This window comes from Poecilia mexicana, unplaced genomic scaffold, assembly GCF_051168715.1.
Source record: "Poecilia mexicana isolate PSO_F unplaced genomic scaffold, ASM5116871v1 scaffold_23, whole genome shotgun sequence".
Taxonomy (NCBI): domain Eukaryota; kingdom Metazoa; phylum Chordata; class Actinopteri; order Cyprinodontiformes; family Poeciliidae; genus Poecilia; species Poecilia mexicana.
Window position 1 is genome coordinate 368,982 of NW_028263392.1, and position 23,851 is coordinate 392,832.

The 23,851-nt window shown below is 37.5% G+C and overlaps 2 protein-coding genes across 2 annotated transcripts; both read right to left on the reverse strand.

Moving 5' to 3' along the window:
* Positions 1-12,443: 12,443 nt before the first annotated feature.
* Positions 12,444-13,895, reverse strand: LOC148152450 (uncharacterized). Its single transcript, XM_088003358.1, has one exon. The coding sequence runs from the start codon at positions 13,747-13,749 to the stop codon at positions 12,697-12,699; it is 1,053 nt and encodes a 350-aa protein (XP_087859484.1). The 5' UTR covers positions 13,750-13,895; the 3' UTR covers positions 12,444-12,696.
* A 5,034-nt stretch (positions 13,896-18,929) lies between these two features.
* b2m (beta-2-microglobulin) lies at positions 18,930-22,201 on the reverse strand. Its single transcript, XM_014974939.2, has 4 exons — positions 22,042-22,201; positions 21,017-21,289; positions 19,758-19,789; positions 18,930-19,302 (listed from the first exon to the last, which is right to left on the reverse strand). Exons 1-3 carry the CDS (start codon positions 22,103-22,105, stop codon positions 19,776-19,778), a joined length of 351 nt encoding a protein of 116 aa, XP_014830425.1. The 5' UTR covers positions 22,106-22,201; the 3' UTR covers positions 18,930-19,302; positions 19,758-19,775.
* Between the last annotated feature and the right edge of the window lie 1,650 nt (positions 22,202-23,851).

Here is a 23,851-nt window from a genome sequence, read left to right on the forward strand (position 1 = left end):
GAACTGTAACAGTTAAAATTTAGTTTTCCATTGCGGTCTTTAGAAAAACATGTAAAGATAGATTGCTCAAGTTGTTCATCACTTCCACCCCGTCCAGGAGAATCCCAACATCCTCAATGGCATCGCCAGGCTCTGCACTCTCCGGTCGAATAACGAAGATTCCACAGACGGTCTCGGCCATTTGTGCACCTTGATGATGGGAACATGGGTGGGGTATTGGGGGGGAGATATTTCACATCTCATTAAATAAAAAAATAACTTTACACTTATTTGGCTGACTCAACAACAGCTAAGGTCCATCAAAGACCTGTCTGTGTTAATTGTGAGTCCAGTGGTAAGATTTTCCATTTAGAAAAGGTACCATATTTTCTACATTTTCACAAAAATCGTCTTATAATCCGGTGCACCTTGTGGTAAAATACGGTATATTGTCTCATATGGAAAAACATGAAGAGAAGGGATGAATCCCAAATAGGCCCCATATTCCATGGCCTGTTCTCCTCAATTGAAATGACAGTCTGAGGATCCACCACACAGACTGTCATTCCAAACCAGTCCTACTTATGTGCAAACAAAGCCCTGACTCTGTACACAAACCAAACATCTTATACATGAAGAACCTGTCTTATTTCCTGGATGGAGGAAATGTCATGACTATGTGTGGTAGTTATTTCCAAATAGATCAGTACTAACATCTTAGGTAAAGTTACTTAATATTTTTGTCTGCATATGAAACAATGCTGTTAGAAAAAAAGGTTCCTCTGACTCAAATTTAATACTTTTTATTATTAATAAATTAAGAATCTGTGTTACGATAGAAAGCCACAAAAGTGTGTGTGCATCCAATGTCCACTCTGCATTTACCTACATAATAACAGTACTGAAATTAAATAATAATAATAATAAAAAAACATTTAAATAGACTTATGTTTGGCCCCAGTGTTTAAAATCCACTAAACCTCAGACTTCAGAGTTTGTATGGCACCAGATGCTGAATTTACATCAGTCCAACTTTTTTCCAGGGAGTTTTAACAACCTGAGGAGGAGCAAAACTGTGACATTTATGGGGTCCGTTTTTTGTCTTGACAGCAGCTTTGTGACCCTTACACTGCTTCATGTGATGTTAGCATGATTTGAGTACATCAATTACATAGAAACGTGACCGAACATAGAAAAAAATGTTTTTTTTAAAAAGTCTTATGATTTTAATTTGCATCTTTTTATTTCGATTTTTATTTTGATTTAGACGGATGAAAATAGACTGAATCTTACCTTTTTCAAATTAAGCAGATCCAAATCAGGAATCTTCCCGCTTCTCTTGAAAGAACAGTTTGAAGTTTTCCCAGACACAAGATCTCGCGTGATCTCGCTAGCATCTCGCGTGATCTTCCGTAATTTCGCTAGCATCTCGCGTGATCTTCCATAATTTCGCTAGCATCTCGCGTGATCTTCCGTAATCTCGCCAGTGTCTCGCGTGATCTCCGGGTCTCGCTAGACCCTCTTCGGCGGGAGGTTAGTCTGACTACATTGAATCACGTTGTCTCAACTTGAATACATTTTATTAACGCTAGGTTGTTGAATTTTATGTTTATTTGACGTGATTTTGTCATATTTGCCTTTGAAATATAAAATAATTCTGTTAAACATGTTATTTTTTATAAATGCAATAACCACTTCAATTCAGTTGTGCTTTGACACAAGCATGGAGCAAGCAGGCAATAAATGTTAGAAAAACGCTGATTAATTACCAGCTAACCATCACTTCATGTGATGTTAACACATGTTAGCCACTGACATGAGTACATCAATTACATAGTGTGAAGGTATCACTGTTAAATAAGTTGGTTTCAACTAAATTTGCATTCATCTTAATCAAGTAAAGTCAATTATTTGGTCCAAAACATTGCAAATTAGTTGGTCTGGTTCTATTAAATTACATTGGGTCCAACTAAAGTAAATAAGTTGAATCAACCACAAAAGTTAAGTTGAGCCAACACATTTGCTTTAAATTGAAGTAACAGAATTACATAGTGCTGAAATAAAGCAAAGTAATCAGGTGGAAAATCTTTCCATGATTTTTTTTATGTTAATCCAAAGAGTTATTTCTTTCAGTGTACATAGCAACACTGATATGTGCACAATCCTGCCAGGAAAATTTAGTATTCTCTAAACTGCAGCTGGCGTTTTCCTGGCACGAAAAACAATCATCTCGCAGGGCCTCGTGTGATTTCCCATGATCTCGCGGGATCTGCCGTGATCTCGCTCGTCGCCTCCAGCACAAGATCAGTCTGACTATAATGAATCGTGTTATCTCAACATGATTCAATTTCATAAACGTTAAGTTGATGAATTTCTTGTTTGTTCAACATGATTTTATCACGTTTTTGTTTAAAACATGAAATTATTGTGTTAAAAGTACATGATATTCTTTTATTAATCTAATAACCCCCTAAGTTCATTTTTTTGAGTGTATAGAGCCTGAAGAGGATTTGGTCGATTTCGCTGCCTGTCCCTGGTGTTAGGCCCGTCTACGTGCGTCTCATCTATTAAGACACGGATTCAATCCTGAAGCTCATTTTTCACCGGCTGCTGGAAGCAGAGCGCAGCTACTGAGAGGTGCTGAATGATGGCAACAGTGTAAGAAGGAGGCGATAATTTGGGGACAGGCGGCTTGGCGGAGTCCACCTGGACCGCCGCGCGATGTCGGCGTGCCATCTCGATTCATCATTCACTGCAACCTCACACACTGACAGCCCACTGATGAGACAGAAACACACTTCACACTTCACACTGCGGTTGTTTGTCATAGGCGAATCCCAGCATGGCTGGTGGATGTGTTTCAGGGTGTGTGTGCATTCTGTGCACAGCGGATGAGCATGAAGGCCTGTGCATGCATATTTAAAAGTGTTTCTGTTGTCATGAATGTGACAGTGACAGTCCCTCACACTGTTAGTGTCAGACAGAGAAATGCATTAGCAGATGCTGAGTGTCTAACACTCTGGGCTCAGATGCAGCTGTCTTGATCACGTATGTGACTCAGAACAACTGAATCTTGGTTTTACAGACTCCCGTGTCGACTCTCCTTCCAGGTTTAAGTCATTTTGAAAATCTGTTTTGGACTCAAACATAACACCTTCTGTATAATTAAATAATGGAAGTATATTGTCTTCTTTATGCATACTGGAATCTTACTATTCTTTGCTGAATGTTTTCACCTTATTGCAGGTTGATGTTCTAGAAAGCAGAGATTTTCCTCTGTCTCTTATAATTTAATCCTGTTTGATGCCTGTTAGAATGACTTGAATTATTCCATATCTCTAATAAAAGGAAGAAAAAACATCTGATGAAATTAAAGACATCAGTATGTTGTGTTCTGTAGGCCTGCCACAATAACAAATTCATAAATTATCCCAGAAGCTTTCAATTCTAATGAAGGTTTCACACTGGAACTGGGAGAGATTTTAAATACCCAAAATAAAAAGACAAAACAACGAAAACAACAAATAAAATAAATAATGAAGTCTCTGTAAACAAGACTGTTCTTCAAACAAGGGACTAGTTAAGACAAAAGCACCAGACTGAAGACTTTTATCATCCAGTTTTTGGTAGAAAAAGAGAAAAGAGAAAAACTATAAATTATGAAAATAAAGATTACTGAGTTTTAATTGATCACATAACTGATTTATTGTTTATTCCAACAGACCTAGTTCTGTGGTTCCATTGTTTGTTACCTTGTTTTTTACTGTAATTATTTATTTGTTTTTTTGTTGTTGTTTTTTTTGTTGTTGTTGGATGAGTGGAAATAATTCTAGTCCCAATACTATTACTATGTATCAGAGTGACCTTTTGGCATTTAGTTCTAATTTATGAGAGTAAATAAAAATGATTCAAAGCCCTTAATATGCTTCCTGTTTTTGTTTTAAAGCCATAAACCTTAAAGCATTTTACTGAGATATTAAGTGACAGACCAACACAAAGAGCGAAATGCACATGTGGTATACACACAGGTGGACTCTGCCTCCTTATTAGGTGATTTCTGGAGGCAACTGGTTTTATTTAGTGGTGTTACAGTAAAGGAACTGAACACAGTGCAGATCAAAATGATTTATCTGTAAAAATCATTTTGACAATATTTTTCCTTGTCCTTTACAATTATGCATAGCATTACATAAAATCCCAATAAAATACCCAAAGGGTTGTAGCTGTAATGGGGCAAAATGTGAAAAAGTTCTAGGTGAATACTTTAGTAAGACACTGTACACAGAAAATAACCCAGAGGAGAAACCAAAGCTGTCATCAGTTTTCCCAGATTTCTTTTTACTTCCAGACTCGGCAGGTTGGCGCTGCAGCTCCAACATGCTGCTCTCAGCTGCCGGGGTTTTATTCTGTAGCTGTCTGCTTCAAAACGGGCAAGTGCCTGAAAACAAAGATGTCTTTAACACCTGGAAACACACTCATTCACACACTTTTAGCACCGTGTTTAAAATGTGCTTAAAACTTCAGTTTGAAGAGTGAAAAGCTTCCCAACCAATCAATTCTGTGAAAGAACTTGGAGATCATTTGTATGTTTGCAATAAAATGATCCATATATCCCACATGGTTGGTCCGTGGTCACACATTCACAAACTGTGGGACTGTTATGTGATGGTGAAGTGCCAACAGACCAATCCTCTTCCTCCCCGAGCCACAGCTCAAACAAACCTGTCGGCCAAAGAGAAGTCAGGAGGAAACCCTGACTTTATTTTTATTATGATTTATGGATTTTTCTGCATTGTTTGTTCCACAAAGAGTTTTTATGCTCATTTGACACATTTTTTGGCTCTTCTGAAAAGGAGTTCATGTCCTGAAAGCTGGATGAAAACACATTTGTCAAATAAGTTCTGATATAGTAAACTTTCCCATCCACTGGTGGGTCTGTGTACAAAATGTCTACAAACTTTCTACATCTTATCTTTTTTACAGCCATGCATAGCGTCAACATCTGATGAAATCACGTTTTGCGTAGCCTGATTGATTCATACATACATGGAAACGCACCTAATTAACTTTTATTTTAGTTTTTATTTTTTTACAACATTTTAAGAGGTTGCTCTAAGTTTGCATGACAACAGGATGGAAGCATGGCTACATGGAAGCTGGCCGGCCATTGGAGTCCTGGGCCCCTTTAGCCTCTATGGAAACTGCAGTGGCCCTGCTGCACTTCTCATTCTGAGCCTGTTCAGGACATCAGACATCATGTTGAGTTTTAGAACACCTTCTGTTAAAGGTTTCATTAGAGCTGGTGGCTGAGCTGAGGACCCCAGTGCCACCGTCGCACCGCAGCCCGCTTCTTTTTTATGTCCCATTAACATTCAGCTGAATCTTTTTTCTTTCTGCTGCACATCTCGGCTCTGAAAAATGAAGCTTTTAAATAAAAGAGTACGGCTTTCAGGCAATTACGTTTTTTAACAAAAATGAATTGCGCGGCGCTGTGTTTTTAATTATTTTTGACAGCAAATGAATCATAAGTTTACTTCATTTAATTTACAAGGTTTTACCTGAATTAAAATGATTTTAATTTGGAGATGCTTCATTAAAATGCTCTTTCAGTTTCTCCAGGCACGGCGGCCTTGTGGTTTCTGGTGAAGGAAAATGAATGAGGGGCTGTGGTGAAAAGGTGTCTGCTTACACAGGTCATCAGATCAGTTGCACGACTGAGCAGCTCTCAGTGTGGATTTGTGTTTTTACGACACATAATACATACAGATACTAAAGGAAATGTCAGGGGTTTTATTTTTTACCAAACACGATGAAATAAGAAGCATAATCACTTCAGATAACTGACTCCAAACCACACTGATATATAATGTGGTTATGTTTTACCACATTTACTTTAACTTCCTTAAATGAACATAATATTTTACTGGTTATTAGGTGCACCTGGTGGTTCAGGGCATGGAGTGGTTGTCCTACAGTTGGAAGGTTGTAGGTTTGATTCCAGATTCCTCCTGTCATGTCTATGGGCCCCTGGGCAAGGCACTGAACTAAGGTAATGAATGTAATTGTGGCTGGATTATGAAATGCTCTGAGTGGTTAGGATGACTAGAAGAGTTCTGTATAGAATCAGTCCATTTACCATTTATTACACCCCCGTTATTCAGAGGTGACCAAAATTATCTAAAAAAATCTGCAAAGTGAAGCTGAGAATTATGACTACAAGCAATAAAAATTAATGCATCTCTAATATTATTAGCAGGTTGATATTAAGGAAAATGTGTCTTTATTACAGGATCATTTATCAGAAATGCAGTTCACAATGAAAAATTACAAATGAGTTAAATTTGTAATTTGTATTCTGACTTTAAATATGGATTAACACATTAGGATCGTGAAGAGCTTCATTTGTCTGATGAATGTGACCCAGAGTGAGCGCTCATTCTTTAACACTTTCAAAAATATTTTCTTAAATTAACATTTAACACTACTAAGATGATCCATACCTTCAAGTCTTTCGATAGCAGAGCTGTGTCACTGTGTTTGTTTCCTATGTAGACACAGGTTCCCACGGCGATAACACAGCTGAGGTGATCGCATCTCCCTTGCAAAAGTTACATTTTTCTACCTAAATGATAATTCATTCAGGTAGAAAAATGTAACTATTGCAAGAGGCAAATTTTATAATTTACCTCTTTGAAAAGAGAAGACAAGCTGATTTTCCATCTTAAACCAATCAAATCTGGGTTCTGCATCATTTCAGAAAGGTCTGTTTTCATTCCTTAAAACAGGAGAGAGAGCAAACCTGTGCTCCTTTCAGCAGGAAAGGATGCCTGGTCAGGTTGATTCTGCCATCCTCATCCTTATTAATATTATGATAGAAAGTGAAAAAGCTCCCCGCCTGAACTTACAGACCACGATATGGAGCCATGATAAAAATGACATCAACAAAAGCACATTAATGATGATGGCAGCCGCCAGTGGAAGGGGACGCAGTCAGAAAGAGCTGGGAAGACAATGTGGACGGCATTGCTTCACAACTGATGACTATTTAGAAACATATTCTGAAAAAAGCCTCAGTCTCAGAACAGATGTTATGGAGTTATAAAAGCAAAGCGTTCTGTTTGAAACTGTTTCTGGTAGCAAAAAACACCCAGAGCGATGGTTTGGTTATCAGAAGAGAGCCAACCGTTGCCCCTCTAAAGGAATGCTGTTTTGAACTCGACATCATAAAGAAGCCATGAGAGACACAGTTTGTGTAGTTAATGTAACCAGCTGACTGCTGAGGTGGAATTAACAACCTGGGGTTCCCTCCAGCAGGAACCTGATGACACTCATTTTCAATACCTCAGATAAAATTAGGCTTCCCACATTAATCTAAACAATAGATAATATTTTCAGTACCATGGCAACAATATGTGACACACACCTGTTTGTTCTCACTCTTTACATGCATCCTTGAATCAAAATCTTAATGAGTTCTAAGTTAAATGCAGGTACTTTTGATCTGTTTTTATGGCAGTAATGAAAACAAAGCAGCTGCTGAATTCATGATGGGAGAATATCACCAAAACAGAAAAAATACAGCAGAATAAATCAAACTGCCTGTAGGTTTGAAACGGAACTGTGCTGTAGAAGACCTGAGAAAACGGCAACTAAGCTGATAAAGTTGACTGACAGTGCTGCTCTGATAATAAACGAAGCAGTATTGTTGTTACTCTTTTCATCATCATTTGCAGCAGTCCTTGTAATAGAAGCACATAATAAGAGCTGACTTCCTTCTTCTCCTGCTATGGTGCATTGCCAGCCGGGTTTAGCAACATGCATGTAGATCTTTATCCCATCTACTATCACGCTGTTATTCATTTATGATTTATTTTCACTGCTTGACTTTTTAGTTCTGCATGTTCTTTATTTTTTTCTCATTTAAATGGTTCCTTGACTTGAAGGAAACAAGAATGTGTGTGTTTTCGGCAGAGTCCTGCAGCGCCTTATTAATGAAAGAACTAATCTTCTTCTCTTTGTTTTACGCTCGGCTGCTGTTTGATTCAGAACTCTGATCCACACACTTATTTCAGCTTCCTGTGTGTTCTCACTGCTGTCATACAAATGAGTTAATTTCTTTGATCACCTCAAATATCAGAACTTAAAACAAACAAGAGAAAAACCAAAAACTTACTTACTTTCAGGAAAATAAAAAAAAAAAAAAAAAAATTATATATATATATATATATATATATATATATATATATATATATATATATATATATATATATATATATATATATATATATATATATATATATATATATATATATACTGCTCAAAAAAATAAAGGGAACATTTCACTTTAATTTTGTGTGTGGCTCCAAATCCAGGCCTCCATTGTTATTTGAGTGTTCCCTTTATTTTTTTGAGCAGTGTATATATGTGTGTGTATATATATATATATATATATATATATATATATATATATATATATATATATATATATATATATATATATATATATATATATATATATATATATATATATAGTTATATATATATATTACTACCTAAGTGTCAGTAGTAATTATGCTGCTTCAAATTCTGATCAAACATAACTGTTTGATCAGACATAACTGTTTGTTGTTGTTGTTTTTTTTAAACGTGAACATTTTTTCACAGATCAAGATATTTCACAGCTGAAACTGATGGATATCTTTATTGATTGCAAATGTTTTTAATAATTTTAGATTTGCAAGTTTTATATATTGGGATTATTACTGAGTATGAAAAGGCCAGATTAGAAATTTTCTAACTTGTCTGATTGTCTCTGATGTAAGTCCAGTTCTGGTCAGAACTCCTTTCTGACTGCTTTTTTCATCTGTTTGATTTGATGCTTTTATTTTTCACTAGTTATAAATGTTTTAAATCATTTATATAATATTTCCATTGGTTTGCATGTTTCCTCTGAGTAAATTGTCAGTAAACGGCTCGTCAGAGCTACTGCTTCTCTTTGTTATGAGTTTCTCAATTTTTTCAAATCTTAATTTGTATATTAGTTAAATGAAATAATAATGTATGTTGTTTCTGGTTGATCACTTTTTCCTATTGCATGCGTACACAAAAGAAATAAAATAAAATAAAATAAATCAAGAGCAGTAACTCTACATGGAACAGTTAGAAAGTGACAATATATTTATAAACTCAAATAAATAGACAAAAAAAAATATATATATATATATATATATCCAAAGTGGAAAAAATCCGGTTCTGGAAAAATAATCCAACATTTTCTACATCTATGGATCTGCTGAGCGATTAGGAGAGAAGAGGATGAAAATCTGGATTATTCCTCCACACACTGATTTCTGAAACATCACTAGTGTGTTTCAAAGACTGAATATCAGCCTGCTCTCTTCGCATTATATGAGGTCATATTCCAAATAAATATTTGAAATTATTTAATGATTACTTTTTCATCAAATTAAACAGAAATGGCTATTTTACTAAAACATCTATAAGAATTGTCAGAGAAACTGTACATTTTAAAGTGATCTCTGTTTAACACACACGCCTGTATTTATTCTAAATAGACCTGTACTTTGTTTTTCTTTTTAATCTCATGTCCATCTAATTCTGCTCCTCTCAGTTTAAGTATTGCTTACCCTGCAGAGTTCAAACACAACTTGAGAACTGGTCTAGTCAAAGATCACCTTCCTGCTCACTTTGCAGCAGATCCCTGCCTCCACAGCCGTTCACTCATCTAGATTTCAACTTTCCAACCATTTGGTCCTACCAACTGTCGTCTTTGTGCTTGGCACGTGACGGATCGGACTGGACAGCGTTCAGAGCAAAATCTGACACATCCGAGCTTTAGATCCGTTTACATATTGCACATGAAAAGCGCTCAAGTCCAGCGCAGAATCCCACAAAGACACGTGAATAAAACAATATACTAAGACATGGAGCGCAACATCTCCACAACCTGAGACACGGAGCTGCCGGGCACGGCCCGGGCTTACACACGGCGAGGAAGATGCTGAAGAAACGTACCGCTTGTGGAGGAGAGCTGCAGACTGGATGCTCTGGTCCGCGCCGGCCGGAAGGAGCCAGAAAGACGCGCTGGTCAGTTTGAAGGAGGAGAGAGCTGCTTCCTCTCCTCTGCTGCTGGCTGCCTCTGCCTGTTAAAGGGACATCCGCTACGGATTTAGCTGCACAATAAAGAGGAGCAGGAGGAGGAAGAGGAGGAGGAAGAGAACCAGGAGGAGGAGGAAGGACAGACCGCGGCAGCTCCACAGAACTCAGCACAGGCTGAAGTCCTGAAGTTCATCCAACAGACACAGAGATGAAGACAGAGGGCAGCAGCAATGTTACTGCTGGGATATCTGGACATTTTCACCCAGTCTCTGTCCGAGTTCCTACCCATGAGGACATGTCCATCATAGAGGGACACATGGGGAATAACTGGGTTGCAATCTGAACTCCATTAGTTGCATTTGGATGGAGTCATGCAAAACAGAATTATAGAACACCAATTCACTTCTCAAGGCACGTGATAAAAATCATTTCAGTTCAGTCATATACATTCCAATTGACCCTATAAGCTCAATTAATGATTGAAAGTTGATTAAAAAGTTTGTCAATGACCTGCAGCATCAGTTCCTCCAGCACACACACACACACACATACACACACACACACACACACACACACACACACACACACAGCTCTGACAGGCAGCATGCCTCAACATGAGGCATTAAAAGCTCCATGTCCACTTTTCCCACGGAGCCACAAACAACATGTTTGGTCCCTCATTCACTGATTCACCTGTTCGTTTTTTTTATTTTTATTTTTTTGTGGAATATAAATCAAAATTATTGGTGGAGAATTTGCCTATTCACTATTTTTTAAGTCGGTTAATTTCACTAAATCACCAAGTCACACAATTTGCAGATATTTTAGTTTCATGTTTTCACTTTGACTAATAAATAATGGTGTTCTGACAGACAGCTGTTTGGGTTGTTCCACCTCTGGTTAGAATTCAGTGACTTGATAATCCTGAACAGGCTGGAGGATGATTTCATTCCATCACATCTTTACTGGATTCTGAAGTATTATGCTGTTGTTGCTTGATCCAGTCATTTCACGCAGCAGGAGGAGTTATATTAAGTGAACATTAAATATATTTTTCATCTGGTATTCTAACGGTGTACATGAAGCACAGAAACACCTGCCCATGAATTTTAATGCTTTGCTGAAAAAAGGGAAATGAAAACCATGAATTTACAGTCATTGCTGGATGTAAAAGCATTCTGCACTTTGGTTTACATAATTTACTTTTTACTGTAAACATCTATAAATGCAACTGCCTTGGCTTGCTTCACATAGCCTGCTTTCTCATACCAATACTGTCACACCACCATTTTAGAACAGGTTTAGTTTCCTTTTTTGTGGTAAATAAACCATTAACAAAGCAGGCAAACATTTATGCTAACACATTTTTGCCTGTTTGTCTGATGTAGTATTGTAAGTTTCAGACAAAATGAATATTAGGTTTACATTAACTGCAAGCCAGAATCATGAAAATGAAGCTTAAAAAATTCAAAATGTAAGTACATGGACTTTCAACCAATGCAATAAACTTTTTACAATAACATTTAATAATTACTGTTGTGCATTCTCCTGTCGTATGGTAGTTAGTTTTTTTGCAGAACGAGTTAAAAATAATTTTATTCTGACCTCAGATGGAAACACCAAGTCTGAAGCAAAGCGTTTCTGAACAGTTGCAGGAATAATCAGCCAAATCACACAATTACAGCACACCACCTCCTCTGCTCCATCAACCAGCAGGTCAGCAGCAGGTAATGAGCTCAATAAGAAGAGCCCAATCTGAAACTCAAAGTCACGCTCCCATAACAAGCACCTTCAGAATGGAAGTGGTCTGAATCAGGCGCCAGGACGAGAGTGCCATCTGGTGGACATATTGGAAATGCATAACTGACATTTGGAGATGGATTATGCAAGCTAAAGCTCCTTCATCCTGCTTCACCTCTTCCCACATTAAACTGACCCCTTTTCATTTGGTCAACTCTCTCATTTCATTTATATTTGATTCAGATTTTGTTTTTGTTGTTTGTTTTTTTTTGTGGAAAACTTAAGAAAAAAAGTAGGTTGTATTAGATCATGGAGTACTTTGTAATAAAATATATCTTGTACTGAAGATTCCATCATATCTCTATTTGGTCTTTAAATTATTGTTCTGAGTGTGGGAGGAAGTTGCTGGGACGTCCAGCTGTGCCCTGCAGCACATGCTCTACTATGATCCTTCCTTAACAAACTACCGAGGCAGAGCTTGACAAATCAGATTTTCCATCTACACAGTCCTGGAAACCGGCACGTGGCACCCCCAGCCCCACTGGCTGGGGGTGCTTGAGCACCTGCCCTTTTTGCTCCTTGCCCCAAAGTGCCCTTTTGGTCAATTTCTTTTTTTTTTCTTTTTTTTTTTTTTTTGTTGGTATTATTATTTTTCAAAGCCCTCTTCTGACACATAATAACATATACCAAAATGATTTTTTTTTTGTTTTGTTTTGGTGAGATAAGGCGGCTAACTGGAGCTCAGCATAGCGAACGATCCAGATTACATAACAGTTCTTGGTGAATTTTATATATATATATATATATTTATATATAAAATAAATTCCCTTCTCACCCTCCGCAGGTGGTCTCTCTCTTTCATCCTCTGAGCTCGGGTCCTCTACCAGAGGCCTGGGAGCTTGAGGGTTCCTCCAGTATCTTGGCTGTGCCTAGTACTGCACATTTCTGGACTAAGATGTCTGATATTGTTCCTGGGATCTGTTTGAGCCACTGCTCCAGTTTGAGGGTGACTGTCCCAAGGGCCCCGATGACCACAGGCACCACTGTGGTCTTCACCTTCCAGGCCTTCTCCAGTTCCTCTCTGAGGCCCTGGTATTTCTCCAGTTTCTCATGCTCCTTTTTCCTGATGTTGTGGTCACTTGGTATTGCTACATCCACCACAACGGCTTTCTTCTGTTCTTTATCCACCACCACAATGTCCGGTTGGTTCGCCATTACCATCTTGTCTGTCTGGATCTGGAAGTCCCACAGGATCTTAGCTCGGTCATTCTCCACCACCTTTGGGGGTGTTTCCCACTTTGATCTCGGGGCTTCCAGTCCATATTCTGCACAGATGTTCCTGTACACTATGCCCGCCACTTGGTTATGTCGTTCCATGTACGCTTTCCCTGCCAGCATCTTGCACCCTGCTGTTATGTGCTGGACTGTCTCAGAGGCCTCCTTGCACAACCTACACCTTGGGTCTTGTCTGGTGTGGTAGATCTGAGCCTCTATTGCTCTGGTGTTTAGGGCCTGTTCCTGTGCAGCCAGGATGAGGGCCTCTATGCTGTCCTTGAGTCCAGCTTTTTCCAGCCATTGGTAGGATTTCCTGATATCAGCCACTTGAGTTATTTGTCGGTGGTACATCCCATGTAGAGGTTTGTCCTTCCATGATGGTACCTCTAGCACCTCGTCTTCTGTTCCCCATTGCCTGAGACATTCGCTGAGCACATCATCTGTTGAGGCTTTGTCCTTGATGTATTTATGGATCTTGGATGTTTCATCCTGGACAGTGGCTCTCACACTCACTAGTCCTCTGCCTCCTTCCTTATGGCTTGTGTACAGTCTCAGGGTGCTGGATTTGGGGTGGAACCCTCCATGCATGGTTAGTAGCTTCCGAGTCTTAACATCCGTGGCCTTTATCTCTTCCATTGGCCAGCTAATTATTCCGGCAGGGTATCTGATTACTGGTAAGGCATAGCTGTTTATTGCACGGATCTTGTTCTTGCCATTGAGCTGGCTTCTCAGGACTTGCCTTATTCGTTGGAGGTATTTGGCTGTGGCTCCTTTCCTTGTGACCTCATCGAGGTTGCCATTTGCTTGTGGTATTCCCACCTGGGAATTGTAACTGTGCTCTATGTCTGCTATTGTTCCCTCTGGGAGTGAGACCCCATATACATATATAAAACGTTTTTGGTGAATAAAGTGGAGTAGACTTGCTACTTGTCAGATGACTGAAAACATTGTAGTATCGTTTCTGCTTCAGCACGGAGTAGCGGTTTAAGCAGAGAGGTAATGAAATACAACAGACACTGACAGGCCTCTGCGTCTGCTTTTCTCTGAAGAACTACTGAGGGGAGGAGACAGCCAGGTGAGGAAAAACTGTTCTTATCTATCGATTCAGTATTTTTATCATACAGACATTAGGCTGTTGTTGTTGTGCTATTAGCTAGCTGCTAGCTAACGACTTTGCTAGCAAAGCTAGATAAATAAAAAGCTTCTTCCCTGTGTACAAGGCACATCGCCCGTCCAAAACTTATCATCTCCATAATGGATATATGTCCGATCTTCTAATTTCTTTTGCTGCATAATGTACATTGCATTTATTCTGGCGTTAAGTAAATGTATCTTGAAGGAGAATAGCACTTAAATAAAAGTCCAACAAGGATATTCCAGTGATTCTTGAGAATAGGGACAAAGTGGGTTTTAATTTTCCCATAATTTTTTTTTTGTTATTTCTCAACCTTATGTATGCAAATATGACAAATAATGTTTAGGAAATGTAAAGATGCTAAGGTACAGGCTCCCAGTTGCAACATTTTTTTAAAAAATTACATTTTTAATTGACCTGACCTAGAATGTTGTCATCACCATCTGACAAAAATAAATAAAAAATAATGTTTAATGACCCTATTAGTGATATTTTTACTCATTTTACAGACAAATGTTTCTCAGGAAACAAAATAAATATTATTTAAAACCAAAAACAACAAAAAGGCCATCTGACAGAGTTGACACAGAACTGAAGGTGGTGACAAACTAGTGAGTAAAATTAAAAACTTGGTACATGTGAAGTAATACAATTCATGTAAAATACATTAAAATGAATTAACTGCACATTTAAGTGAGATTTGACAACAATTTCACTGAAAGAGTCAGAAAAACTCTGATGGAGTTGAGAAAAAGCCAAACTACCTCAATTTATATGATGTTGTTGTGCTCACATGACCCAGGTTAGTTTAGTCAGATATTTGAAAAAATTATATTTTGTGTATATTTTATTCAAATTTTGTGCTTTATCCATAGGACCTGTTTTGTCCCTATTCTCAAGAATCACTGATTCATTTAGAATTAAAAATAACTCACCCTGAATTACCATGATAGATATAATGTATTTCATTAATGAAGGGGAAAAAACTCAACCCAGACTTTAAGTTTAGGGTCTGGTTCGCAGAGTATGTAGTTAAATTTTTTCCCCAATTATTCAATGGGAAAAAATAAACTAACCTCAGTTAAGTAAAATAAAACTGTAATTAAAACTTTTGGAATTGTAATGATTTCTTTTTTAAAAACAAATTGTTTTGTTTAGAAAACTTTTTTTAATTAAATAACTAATTTTTGTCTTGTGAACTTTAAAAGTTATTTGCCAAACATAAACTTTTATTTGCACACATCAGAAATCTTTTGTTGCTATTTTGGGTCTTGCCCATGACTTCATGTGAGAATCACAAGGAAAACTTTGAGTCAAACAAAAACTTAGAATTTCAAGAAAAGATTTCTGACTTGCACAAATAAGTTTGTTTTGCAAAAAAAAATTCCCTTCATGAGACAAATGTGTGATTTAGATGTTTAAAAAAGTTGTAAGCAAAACTCAGTAGGCTTTTCCCATAGTGACATGCATTAACAATTCAATTTTTGCTTTTGTTTTTTTCTTTTTTTCTGCAGTTCCACCTTAAAGTTTGATGCAGCTCTGCTTTTCTGAATGGACCATCTTCATCTCCACTGCAGCAAACAGGCAGCTCTTTTTTTATAGATTACAGTCCACTAAAAGGTTGCATTGTGCCCTTGTTTATATTTTTAATAGTTTAATTCTGTAAAGACAAAATATTATAATCAGAGCTAAACCACTTTACGATTTACATATCTTGCTAAATTGCAGGTTTGAATATTGGAATACTTTCCTATAACAAAATAGACCTGCAGAAAGAAATTACTAATAAAATATTTTACATATGCATGGTTGTATGCTCTGTATAGAGATTTACCTTAGCTTTGATTGTATATTTCACAATTTTGTAATTTATCATTGTTTATTAGACTCTGAAAGCTGTGTGGCTTTGTTAATATTCTGTCCTAGAAAGCGGTAAGATGTGCCCTTTTTTTTGAGTGCCCTTTTAGTGGTCTCTGTACGGCCCTGCCTGGAAAAATTGACAATTTTCAATTTTTGTCCACTTGTTACTTTGACTGGACTTCTTCCCTGACATGTTGCATTATTCTTGAGCACTGAACCCTACACCGATACTCATTTGTATGTCACTTGTGTTAGGTGCGGTGAGTGAGAGGTGGTGAGGAGAGACGCAGGACCCAGGTGTAGAAGAAAGTGATGAATTTAATGAAGATGCTCAAAACAGTCCAGATCAGGCAGCACGGCAGAAAGATAGCACACAGCTAAATACCGGTAGAAACTGAAAAGACTGAAAACGAGAGCTATACCAACACAGGACTTGACAGTACGACTTTGAAGGTATGCAGACAAAGAATGTCGTACACACGACGAGGATCCGACAACAGACAAAGACAACAGGTGGGACTAAATACACAGGGAGGGTAATCAGGAAACTAGACACAGCTGGGATCAATCAACAGGGAGGACAGGACAGAGACTCACAGGGAAACAGGACTAAATGCAGAAAATCTCAAAATAACTACACAGAGAAACGCAGATCACAACAACGTGCAGCGCAAAGGAGTTTTTAATTCATCCTGGAGAGATTCACACACTGAAAAAACTGCAATGAGAAATTTTTATTTATCATGAATGAAAACGTTTTGGTGCCGGACCCCGGGAGACCTGGGCGCTATGACCTGTAATAAGCTTGGATGGGCTAAAGGGCCATATGAGAAAGAACTATAAACATGACAGTTATGTGCTTAAATATTATTACATCAATGTAAAAAATTTGTTCAATATTATTTAAATTTCAAATGCAGAGACTTCTATAATATTTGAACCATTTGTTAATGAGCAGTTTTATTAATATGTTCTGCCATAACCGGCCTTTTGAGGACATTCATGATTTTGATTTGGCCTAAAATGAAAACGAGTTTGACGGCCTGTTAGAGGAAACTGTCAGGTCACCAGTGTGTGATATGTTGTGTTGTGTTATGACACAATATAACGTAACACAACACTTCTTATTCTCATTTTCCAACAAGCTTTTCATCAACTGTAAGGCACAATCATCAAATTGAACAAAAAAATAAATGCTACAGATATATTAGTCTGTATAATGTGTTTTGTCTCTTGAAATGAGTTACTGAAATAAACTAGACTTTAATATGTGACTTCATGTCTGGGCGCTGCAGTGGCACAGCAGTAACGCACAACACATGGAGGACTAGTCCTCAACCTCAACATCACAGGTTTGAGTCCTGGCCTGATGACTTCTGACCCCTCTCTCTCTACCCACTTTCCTGTCTGACAACTCTCAGATCAAGGCCACTAGATCCAATAAAACCTTAAAAAATGATGATTCTGAGACGCATCCTGAGACACATTCACAGTTTATGAAATACAATTAAAATATGAAACCTTTTCATAACTGTTTCCTTTCCACCAGACTTTTAGCAACTAATTGAAGTTATTAAATAAAATAATAGATTGTCTTTTCTAAGCAATATCAATTTCATGCACCTAGTGTGGAAGGTCACATGGCCAGACCTCTTTACTTCCTGCCTGTGACGCTGGAGGTAAATGTCAGCCACAAACCTGTACAAGAGGAAGTCAGTAAAATATTTAAATAAACAAATATAAATAAAATATTTTGAACACATGTTCTTTCAAGTGTCTTCTACTGATATGTAAAGAAAATTGTATCCCTTCATTCATCTTTTGATCATAAGAAGAGCAAATATAAGCATGGCAACAATTGTTGCCGCTAGCAGAATACATAGACAGCAGTACATACGTGTCGATAGCTTTGCTGTTTATTCTGCTTTGCTTAAAGATATCAGATGTTTTAGATCTAGACCTGAAGGAACCTCGAAATGATGTCTTCTACATCCCACAGTTGAAACCCTCCCCATTTCATCCCCCCAAAAGGCGATCCTTTCCACAAAATGTGGCCTATGCATTGAAAAACAACTACAAGATGATGCCACTACAAGTCGTGATGCCACGACTTGTAGTGGCATCACAACAGAGCCAAAACCTTGACTCTGTTTAGGAGCCAAGGTGTACTGCAAGGTGGAACAGGAACAATGTCCTCTCAGATGCAGATTTGTTCATACTAACAGTTTTACCTGATTTTGCCTCAATGATGAAATGACTAAATGAGGTCAAAGGTCACTCAGCACATTGAGACAATGACATCTGCTGGATGAATTTTTATGTTTCTAAAATATTTCTGAACACTCTTGTAACCATTCCTTGTTATAATAGGCTATGCATGTCATGATTTTTAATATTTTTTATAGGTATAGATTGGCCAGATTTGTGTAACTTAGACTATGCTGTTTCCCACCGGCAACAATTATTGCGAGTATAAAACCTGTATTTTCACTAACATATCCAACATAAAATGTAATAATTCATAAATATCATGTGTTAGGGAGGTCCAAGGATTGAAATGTATGCACTTATTTTGCAGGAAAAAATTTGGGATTAAATGGGTTAACATTTGTTTTTAAAGTACTGTATGAATAAATTCACACTGACAGAATTCTCTGAAGATATTTGGCTAACTATCTTCAGAGCTTAACTAAGAGCTCTGAGTTATGACATATTTTCCCTTTGGGATCAAATAAAGCAACAGTTTACGGGTACTTTGTTTTATAGTTAGCTACAATGTTGTAACTATTGTAATGTTTCTTAATTAATGACAGAAAAGAAGTATTACTAAGAGGCTTTTATTTAGTACAGGATGTTGACAATCACTTTAAGCCATAAATCAATAAGAAAAATAGAAAAACCTCTCAGAAAATGTGGCCAATTATGAAACAAAAAGTTTCACTTACAGAGTTTACATATCAAACATGGATACAATCATTTACAGGATGAAAAGCAAGAAATCAAAAACAGCACTCTTAAATTATGACATGGTGTATAAGCTGAAGACCTGTTTGTATTAACAAAAACAAGACTGAAAATGACCCACCACCTTTCTACCCAACTATTATTCAATAGACAGTCAGAGGCAAACTGAAGAAAACTGATGCTGCTGATTGATGGGATGGTGAACAGATGATTCTGCAGCAGGGAACATTCTGAAAAGAAACATGACAGCATTAATAAGAGATGATCCTGCTGCTGAGGAGCCCAAGTGCAGTCAAGATAAAAACTCTTTCTGATCTACTTCTATGTTGTTTTCACAAAGAGTTTCAGCTTCAATGTTTTTAAAACGGTGTTCTCACTAGGACACATGCTGCAGAATTTAGTTCTCCAGGTTTCAATTTCAGAAGCTTTTTTTTTTTAAAATCTATTTGAAAATGCATAAGAAAAGTTTTGAAAAGTAATCAAGCTGACTCTGACCTTGAAGTTAGTCAAAACATGTTGGAAGAGGATTTTACCAAAATTACAAATATCCAATATGAATAAACAGAATTTTTCAGTCTGGAAAACGTTGGTGATAATGTAATAATAACCTAGTAATGAACTTTATCTATCTGACGATTTTACTGTGGATCATCGGTTCTGTCAACAGGAACAAGAGGAAACTTACCTGTCTGGGTTTCTGCAGTTACATGTTGGGCTCTGTAAAACACAACACAGCAACTGTTACTCATCTGAGGAGTTTCTGAGAGTCCAGGCTGATGTCCAGAAAAAAAAACACATTCCCAGAATGCTCTACTGGGGACAATACTTTTCAGCAAAACATTTTTGGTTTATGACATGGTGATTGTATGCACAACAGCAACAAATGTTGAAAAAAATAAAAGCCGAAAACGTTGCTCTCCAGGTTCTGCAGATATCATTTAGGTATGGTCATCAGTGATGTGATAGCCACAAACAATCCAACTCTTTTAACGGCTCTTTGCTAAGTACGGCATTACTCAGGTCTGACTGAGAGCTGTTCTTTGTTTTTTTTGTTTTTTTCATAACTTAACTTGCTAACAATGCTCTGTACACACTGCAGCAGCTCTTATTATAATATTTAATGTAAAAAAATATATTTATTTAACCAGCAAATAAATAAAACAAAGGAAAGTCCTTGTTTATTAGCACTGCGCAGTTAACCGTCTGAGTTATTGTCGTGTCATGGTGGCTGTGCAGGCTAGCGGCTACACTGACAGGCTTTGATAATAACAGTCACATTAATTCTTATATTTAATAGTCCAGAAGAGGATTTGTGTTTTCGGCCACAGCATCTGTAGTCAACTTTTCCTTCGACTTTGTTACATTTTTTTAAATTTTGTTTCAATATTACAAAAAGCACCGAAACATTATGAATACACACAACATTGATTTAAAAAGCTACATGGGTATTTAACAAGTATATTTTGAAATTTTATGTTTTATGAAAACATAAAATATATTCTGTAAGAATTTTTTTTGGTTATTTACTTATTACAGATGATTCGTCTTTTTTGTAAACTTTACCCTAAAAAGCAATTAAAATAAAACTATATTATGAATAAGATTGTTTGTTAATTAAAAATTAACATTTTCAAAAATGGATACTTTGAACAGCTCTTTGCAGTTAACTGATCCTGAAGAGCCATAAGCCCCATCACTAATGGTCATACTTTTATCATAGAGGTTTAATAAATTAGATATAACAATATGTGTGCACATTTCCCCAGGTTTAAATGATTGTTTTTATGAAACCATTGTTCTCCCAGCAGGTTTCTGTTGGCTGCAGTCATGTGACCAGGCATGTTGCAGTGAGGGAAATCGAAAGCAGACTGAGGGGAATTCCTGGACTTTGGTTCTGATTCAAAACAATATCTATTCCAGAATGATTTTAAATTACCAACTCACCCCAAGTGTATTGTTTGGATGTTCCCGCATGATTGACTTTGCAGATGCATGTTTTGCCAGATTCTGGAGTGAAGGCGGCGCTTTTGGTCAGGTGGAAGTGCCAGTCCTGTTTGAAGGCCAGGTCGGTCTGCACAGGGTTGGGGAGCAGGTTGCCATCACACAGGAGGTCGATGGTGATGTCAGGGGGGTGGAAGTTGCTCACATGGCAGATCAGAGTGTTCTCCTTCCCGTACTCTCCAGGGTTACGGCTGTAGATCAGAACCTTGGGTGGAGCTAGAGGCAACAGGGCAAAAAATGGTTGTCATTTTACAGGATAATGGTAGTTATTCACATTACTTCTGCAAATAATTCCTTCTCAGTGTCTCAGTTTAGACTTTGAGGTAATGAAAAAGCTTCGTCAGGCTGCTAACATATAAAATAAGCTCTCAATACAACCACAGATCCTCAAAAGCTTGACTTTTATTTCGCTTAAACATCAAACCAGATTTTCTATGACAGTTCAAACATTAAACCTTCACGTGTTCACAGAAGATCAATAATTTGTCGCAGAGAAGCAACGGTCGAAAAGAAAGACCATTTGAAAATTACTTCACACTGTCGCCAGTAGGGGAAGCTATTCAGCAGTCTGTAACGTGAGAAAATCGAAACTAAACTCAGGTCAAGCTTTTTCTATAATTATTTTATGCTTCATATTTGTCCTTGACTTCAATTCCCGCCAACATTGAAGCTTTTCGGGAGAATTAACTAAAAGAAAAACATATTCTGTACATATATATTAACTATATATAAATAATGTCAATTTAAACTGCGTCTCTATCGAGGCCTCATCAAGATTACATTAACAAAAAAAGACACCAATGGTGTCGCCTAAAACGCTGTTACTGAACAGAACACGAAACTGTTGACAGCAGCAGAAGGTCCATCCTGTAAATAGAAAATGTTTCTGATATTCTTCAGTGTGATGAAAAGTATCATACTGTTTTATTCTATCCTGGCAGAATTAAACAGAAGATTTTGCTACTTACAATTTTTGCAGCTCACTGCGCAGAAAACAGCAACCAGAGCTGCGAGACACAGTAGCAGCTTCATTTTACTTCACTTTCTTCTTCTTCAGGTCGCTGAAGGTTAGAACAGAACCGGCTCTTTCTCCGTCCTCTGATCAATAAACAGAAAGTGCTTCAGCCTCGGGTTGAATACACATCAAATCCCGCCCACTGTGTGACCTTAACCAATCAGGAATTTTATATCCTGGTGTTACCAGGTAAAATATGACCAAACACGTTTGTGTTAATTGTAGGCTGAGAAGAGTTTTGGTAAACGGGTTAGGTGTTTCCGTGTTCTGAATTCTCCAGACAATGAACATAAAAACTAAACCTTTTGGGGTTTTCTCTTACAGTGTGAAAGTTGTAATTGAGTTCCTTTGTTTTCAAAAAAGGAAACGGTCAGCTTAATGTGTTCTTTTGGGGATATTACCAAAACTTCCTTTTCTAGTAACTGGTTCCATAAACGTGATCCTCCCAGTCTGCCAATTAACTCCCCAGCAAAGATAAAGAGTTTTAAAATAAAGATTCAACTCTATGTACACATTACACTCAGCAAAGTAACAGCCTTCTTCATAATAATAATAAAAAGGCAATAATGACAGAATACATAACAACAGATGAAGGCACAATAATTGATTAGCTGTAGAGCACATTGTCTTCATGGAGTATGAAAACATCACATGTATGAAAAGGTTGTTAATCAGAAGAAATATGCCAATAAGTTGGTATGCTGTCAGAGGACTGGCAGTGATGTTACAGCAAAGCCAAAGGGAGGAGAATGGCATGAAGAGAAAGTCCACATAAGAAAAATGAAGACTGAAGGCCTGAACTATCTGCTGTCAGTAGCTACAAATCTTCCCACTTTGTTTTATCCTCAGATTCAAACCAACTGAATACTGGACTGGAGAGTCCTTCCAGCTCTCTAGTGTCATGGTCAGCAGTGTGAAAGGCTGCACTGAGGTCCAGCAGAACCAGCACTCAGGTTCTTCCACTCTGGCTCTTCCAAAAGACAGCAGTCGGCATAGAATAGAAAAACTAAATCGCAACTATTAAATGAAAAACAGAAACGTTTGTATACAGGACGTGATAAGCACACCAAATTATCCAGGAGTGCAGCCAATGTTTCTACAGAAACTAAGTTCCAAAAACCAAAAACACTTCACATGTGAAACTGTGAGCAGATCATTTTATCCACATCTGGAAGAGCTGGTGTTATCTCTACCCAACCATTGACGGAAACCTGTTGGTGTCCCTGACAAGCTGTGAGTTGCTCTTGTATTGATCTGGAGGACATACAGCGTCGATGATGCTATGATTTTCAGCATCATCTGTCCTGTAGGACAGAACTTTACATTATGGGCCTCAGGATCAACTAGAATGATACCCCGTTGTTGTTTAACGCCTCATTTGTAAATAAAAAAAAAAAAATCAGAAAACATAGCCAGTATGGTACAGGCTAACATATGAAGAGCTTAAGGAAAGAAAAAATAAATGGAATTGAGAAAGATAATCATCCCTTTTTAAAAAAATAAGTAAATAAATAAAAGAATGCTGAACTTTTGTGAGGCACAGATTTAGATTTCCCAAAGATATATAGTACATGGCAAAAACAATGAAGAATCAAACTCTGCCACAAAGTTTCACTTTCTGTCTAAACTCATAACACTGTGCTGATGTCATTGCATCAAACAGGATGCTGTCTCATCTGGATCAACACCCTCTCACAGCTCCATCTGCCTGGGCGGAGCTTCTGCACCGCTTTTACAGGCCTGGGTTTGGCACACACTCATGG